Genomic DNA, 6,024 nt, shown 5'->3' on the forward strand with positions numbered 1-6,024 from the left:
TATTATTTTATTGATGCAAAATATTTTGCCCCAACAAGATGTTACAAAGTGTCGACTGATTGTTATAGATTTTGTATTTTACCTACTTTTTATTTTATTTTATATTTTAATTTTTTAAGAGAAAATAATAGAAAACAGAATAATCTATTATTCAAAAAATATATTACACCATTTTCATTTGAGCATTTTATTTAAATGCATAATTTCTTCGCTTATTTTGGTTCCCGATTTTATTTATTCGTTTATTTAATGTTTTAATTAATATTTATTATATGAAATATATTATTCATTCTTCTTTTTATTTTTTATTATTTTATTTATTGTTTGTTTCTTGTTTTTGATATTTTTATTCTATTTCATTAATTTATTAATTATTCTTTCTCTTTTTTAATAGCTTGTTTATATATTTCATTATCTTTCAATTATTTATTTTTTAATATATTTTAAATAGTAATGTTAATATTTATTAATATCATCAATTGTTTGTTGAATATTTGAAATATTTTTACTTCTTCTTTATATAATGAGTAATCTTGTTTATTAACTCTTCAATTTTAATTTAATAATTATAATAATAAAATAAGAATCATAAATAATTAAATACATTTTTATAACAATTTTATTTATTATTTTATTTATTATTTTATTTATTATTTTATTTATTATTTTATTTATTATTTTATCATTCTTTATTTTATTCATTAAATATTTTCTCTTTTCTTTTTATTTTTTATTATTTTGATTATATATTAAAATCCAGAAAATAGAATATAATAAAGAATAAGATATAACAAAACACCTCATCACAAATAATGATATAATCACAAAGTAATTATATAAATGAAAATGAAGTAGAAATAAAAACAAGAATAAAAGAACATCTAATTACAATCAAGTAATGAAAACAATGAATTAATAATAAAAATAAAATGAAAGAAAGAAAGAAAAATTAGAAATGAGAGGTAATGATGATGTTATGTGAAATCAATGAGATAATTGTGATAAAATAAAGAAAAAGAAGAAAAGAAGAGATAAATTAAAACAAACATTAAATAACATTAAGATAAAATAACAATAAGAAAAATAATACACAACAAGAATAATAATACCATCAACAACATAATAAAGAAATTTAACAAAGAAAGAAATAGAGAAACTAAAACTGATAATAAATACAAAATAATGATAATCTCATTATTAACTATGAAAATGAAAGAAGCTAAAACAATGAAAAATACATAATAAAGAATAAAAAGAAAAGAGTATAAATAAATAAAGAATAAGAAATGAAAACATGCAGAAATAGAATAATAATGAAGTGAGTAATTTAAAATTAATTGTTTAAATAAAACAAGTAATATTTGAAGAAAAGTAATAAGTATAAAAAGGAAGATAAAATGAAATATAGTAAAATAATTTCAGTCATATTTTCAATAAATGTTTTAATGAATGCAGAAAGCATTAAATTAATAAAGCCATTAAAAAATGAAAACATAGAATAATCCAAAAATGATATAATTAAAAAAAAATATGATGGATATCATGGAATAATGTTTCTATTACAAACAAAACAAACTCGGTATTGATACTAGATAATGGATCATGTACGGGACCATTCTTAACAAAAAAAAAACAATAAATAATACATAACAATCTATATTACTTATTTAATTACTGTTTATTTATTAAAGTTTAATCCAAAATGGTATTAAAAGAATAAAGGTTCTAAGTTATTATGACCTAACATTGCTACTTAATTAACCAATTAAATTTTATAACTAATACTATGTATCATTAGAGCAAATTATTATTGACATTTTAGGATTATACAAACCTCAATCAAAATCAAAATAAACATTTAGATAGACTATATTTAAGTTTCAAAAGTAATAAAGAAAAAGGATTTACATTTAACGTTATGATTAAAAAAACTTACCATAGATTTGTTAAGTAATTATGAGGTTGTATTTTAATAATGAAAAGAAATGAAATATTTGGTAAAATGAAAATTATTAATGGATAAAAAAAGATTAATTAAATTTAAAAACAAAAGAAAAAAAAGAAAAATACAATAAATGATTATTGCATTTGGTACAACAAGTTGTCAATTCACTGACAAAGTGATGAGAAAAGAAACAAAAATTTGGAGAATAATTATCACTAATAAGAAAGGTATTAATGAAATTTGAAGGAAATAAAAAACAATAAAAATTCAAAAAACAAAAGCATTTCTCAAAATTGAATAAAATAATATTACAAATGGGATTGGTTTGTGCCAATCACAATCAGTATTACCAAGAAATTACTAGAATAATAGTATATTACAAATCAATATTCGAGTATAAATGAGTATTAAATTTACTCTTTTAAAAACATAATTTCCTACTATGCATTTATTTATAGAAACGATTTTTGTTATCTATCTTTTACACATTAGAAATCAAATAGTTTAGGTTTAAAAATGTTTCTTATTAAATTAGATAAAATAAAATTTAATAAATCTCATGGAGGTATATACCACTTTCAGTTAGTCGTTATTTCAATGAGAAAAATCATCTTTGTTAATGACAACTTCGTTTAATTTTATTAAAAATTACAACATTAAATTGGTTAATATTTAGAAAAGAAGTGTAAGTAACAAAAAAGAGTGAAATTGTTATAAATAACTAAAATAAAAAACAAAAAATTTCAAATTTGAGTTATGAAGAAAACCCTTCAAAAGAAAAGAAATAATAAAGAAATAATAAAAACAATTAAAGAGAAGAAATGAAAAAGAAAGAATAACTGAGAAAAAGTATAATGGAAAGAATTAAAAAGGAACAGGTAGATGATTATATAAAAAAACATAATATTGAAATGGAAGATATTGAAAATGAAGTGTATTGCCCAGACCTAGGGAGAGCTATTAATACTGTTGAAGATAAATGGAGATTAATTCCAGCCTTTGTCAAAGCAAGAGGATTAGTTAGACAACACATCGATTCATTTAATTATTTTATTGATGAAGAAATCAAACAAATTGTTAAAGCAAATGATAAAATTACATGTGATGCTGATCCTACATTTTATTTAAAGTATTTAGATGTAAAAGTTGATACTCCATGTGTTGAAGTTGATTATAAAAAAGAATCAATTACTCCACAAGAATGTAGATTAAGAGACATATCATATACAGCACCAATACTTGCTAATATTCAATATACTAGAGATAAGAAAATATTTAGAAAAACTGTTACAATTGGATATATGCCTATAATGTTACAAAGTAAACATTGTGTTTTATATAATAATACATTTGAAGAATTTATAAGACATGGTGAATGTCCAATGGATCCAGGAGGATATTTTATTGTAAAAGGTGTTGAAAGGGTTATTCTTTCGCAAGAACAAATGAGTAAAAATAGAATTTTAATTGAAACAACAACTCAAGGGTTTTTATCAGCATCAGTTACATCAGCTACTCATGAAGTTAAATCACGTACAGTTGTTTATTTAAAGAAAGGAAAATTATATTTAAAACATAATAGTTTAACAGAAGATCTTCCAATTATGATTGTTATAAAAGCAATGGGAATGGAGAGTGATATGGAATTTTTACAATTTGTTGGTAATCATTATACATCTAAAATGATTAACTCTATTGAAGAGTGTAAAACAAAAGACGTATTAAATCAAAGAGAAGCATTAAGATATATTGGAAATCATTTAAAAATTTATACTGGTCAAAAAGGATATATTTCAAAACGACCTAAAATAGAAGAAGCACGTGATGTATTAGCTAATTTGGTTCTTCCTCATATTGAAGTTAATAGATATAATTTTAAGACTAAAATTATTTATCTTGCTTTAATGGTAAATTGGATTCTTAAAGCTGATGAAACAGGTGAGTTAGATGATAAAGATTATTATGGTAATAAAAGAATGGAATTAGCAGGACAGTTAATGTCATTATTGTTTGAAGATCTTTTTAAACAGTTTAACACTGATTTACAAAATGCTGCTAATAAAGGTTTAACTAAAAAATCAAGAAGCGAGACTTTTGATATCATTAAATGTATTTCTCCACATAGAATAACACAAGGATTAATTCATTCTTTATCAACTGGTAATTGGGTATTAAAAAGATTTAATATGGATCGTGCTGGTATTACTCAAGTACTTTCACGTTTAAGTTATATTTCTGCACTAGGAATGATGACTCGTTTAAACTCTCATTTTGAAAAAACACGTAAAGTTTCAGGACCACGTTCATTACAAGGATCTCAATGGGGAATGGTTTGTCCATCAGATACACCAGAAGGAGAGTCCTGTGGTTTAGTTAAAAATTTTTCATTATTGACAGAAGTTACAACAGACTCTGATGATCAAGCAATTGTGACAATGTTATTTAATCTTGGAGTTGAAGATGCTAATTTAATTTCTGGAGATGAGGTTAATGCACTAAGTAGTTATTTAGTATTTTTAAATGGTCAATTACTTGGAATCCATCAAAATCCAATTCATTTCTTAAAACAATGTAGATTATTAAGACGACATGGACGATTAGGAAAGAAAGTGTCATTGCATTTAAATGAAATGCAAAGAAGTATTAATATTTCTAGTGATGGAGGAAGAGTATGTAGACCATTAATTGTTGTAGAGAATTGTAAAAGTAAAATTGGTCCTAAAGAAATAAGAGATATCGTTGAAGGATTTAAGAGTATTGAGGATTGTTTAAAAGAAGGGCTAATAGAATATCTTGATGTAAATGAAGAAAATAACTCATATATCGCTATTAGTGAAAATGAAATTAACGAACATACTACTCATCTTGAAATTGATCCATTATCAATTCTTGGTGTTGTGGCTGGACTTATTCCTTATCCACATCACAACCAATCTCCAAGAAATACATACCAATGTGCTATGGGTAAACAAGCAATTGGAACAATTGGATATAATCAATTTAAAAGAATTGATACATTACTTTATTTATTATACTATCCACAAATACCAATGGTTAAAACAAAAACTATAGATATGATTAATTTCGATAAATTACCTGCTGGTCAAAATGCTATGGTTGCTGTTATGAGTTATTCGGGTTATGATATTGAAGATGCCTCTATCTTAAATAAAGCCTCAATCGATAGAGGATATGGAAGGTGTTTTGTTTATAGAAAAGCTGAGTGTGTCATCAAGAAATATAAAAATGGAGCATGTGATCGAGTTGTATGTCCTACAGATGAAGAAAGAGAATTACCAAAATACAAGTCATTAGATTTTGATGGAGTTTGCTCTCCAGGTTCTATCTTAAATCCAGGCTCTATTTATTTAAATAAACAGGTTCCTATTAATACAGTTGGAACTCTTACTACAGACACTATTAAAGATGATGAATATAGAAGAGAAGTATTAACATATAAAGGACCCGTTCCTAGTTATGTTGATCAAGTTTTAATTACTTCAAATGAAGAAGAGCCCTTAAAAGTTAAAATTTCATTAAGAACCTCAAGAAGACCAGAACTAGGTGATAAATTTTCATCAAGACATGGACAAAAGGGGGTTACTGGTTTAATTGTAAATCAAGAAGATATGCCATTTACTAATACAGGTATTTGTCCCGACGTTATTATGAATCCACATGGTTTCCCTTCACGTATGACAGTTGGAAAACTTCTTGAATTAGTAAGTGGTAAAGCAGGATTAATGGATGGTTCATTTAAATATGGAACAGCATTTGGTGGAGATAAATTAGATGATATGTCAAAAATATTGATTGAAGCAGGTTATTCTTATGATGGAAAAGAAGAGTTATATTCTGGAATCACTGGCAAAGCCCTTAATGCTTATATATTCATTGGCCCTGTTTATTACCAAAAATTAAAACATATGGTTCTTGATAAAATGCATGCTCGTGCTCGTGGACCAAAGTCAAGTCTTACAAGACAACCAACAGAAGGTAGATCAAGAGATGGTGGATTGCGTTTAGGAGAAATGGAAAGGGATTGTCTAATTGGTTATGGAGCAACTAATTTGTTATTA

At 24.6% G+C, this 6,024-nt stretch overlaps 1 protein-coding gene across 1 annotated transcript in view, besides 13 other annotated features; it reads left to right on the plus strand.

Annotated features, from left to right (window-relative positions):
• Positions 1 to 86: 86 nt before the first annotated feature.
• Positions 87 to 118: a sequence feature (AT_rich).
• Positions 119 to 241: 123 nt separating this feature from the next.
• Positions 242 to 274: a sequence feature (AT_rich).
• A 4-nt stretch (positions 275 to 278) lies between these two features.
• Positions 279 to 670: a repeat region.
• Positions 671 to 712: a sequence feature (AT_rich).
• A 15-nt stretch (positions 713 to 727) lies between these two features.
• Positions 728 to 880: a repeat region.
• A 17-nt stretch (positions 881 to 897) lies between these two features.
• Positions 898 to 961: a microsatellite.
• A 40-nt stretch (positions 962 to 1,001) lies between these two features.
• Positions 1,002 to 1,087: a microsatellite.
• Positions 1,088 to 1,134: 47 nt separating this feature from the next.
• Positions 1,135 to 1,314: a microsatellite.
• Positions 1,207 to 1,354: a microsatellite.
• Positions 1,355 to 1,358: 4 nt separating this feature from the next.
• Positions 1,359 to 1,570: a repeat region.
• A 449-nt stretch (positions 1,571 to 2,019) lies between these two features.
• Positions 2,020 to 2,077: a sequence feature (AT_rich).
• Positions 2,078 to 2,468: 391 nt separating this feature from the next.
• Positions 2,469 to 2,501: a sequence feature (AT_rich).
• A 216-nt stretch (positions 2,502 to 2,717) lies between these two features.
• Positions 2,718 to 2,820: a microsatellite.
• The window catches only part of EDI_337350 (DNA-directed RNA polymerase III subunit RPC2, putative), a gene marked incomplete at both ends in the record, with an annotated part of 3,348 nt that continues 123 nt past the window's right edge, over positions 2,800 to 6,024 (plus strand). Inside the window, one exon of the mRNA XM_001733285.1 lies at positions 2,800 to 6,024. This exon is cut by the window's right edge and continues 123 nt beyond it. Within this exon, the coding sequence (XP_001733337.1) occupies positions 2,800 to 6,024 (3,225 nt within the window).

Source organism: Entamoeba dispar, genomic scaffold, assembly GCF_000209125.1.
Source record: "Entamoeba dispar SAW760 scf_1105229459703 genomic scaffold, whole genome shotgun sequence".
NCBI classification, from domain to species: domain Eukaryota; phylum Evosea; order Mastigamoebida; family Endamoebidae; genus Entamoeba; species Entamoeba dispar.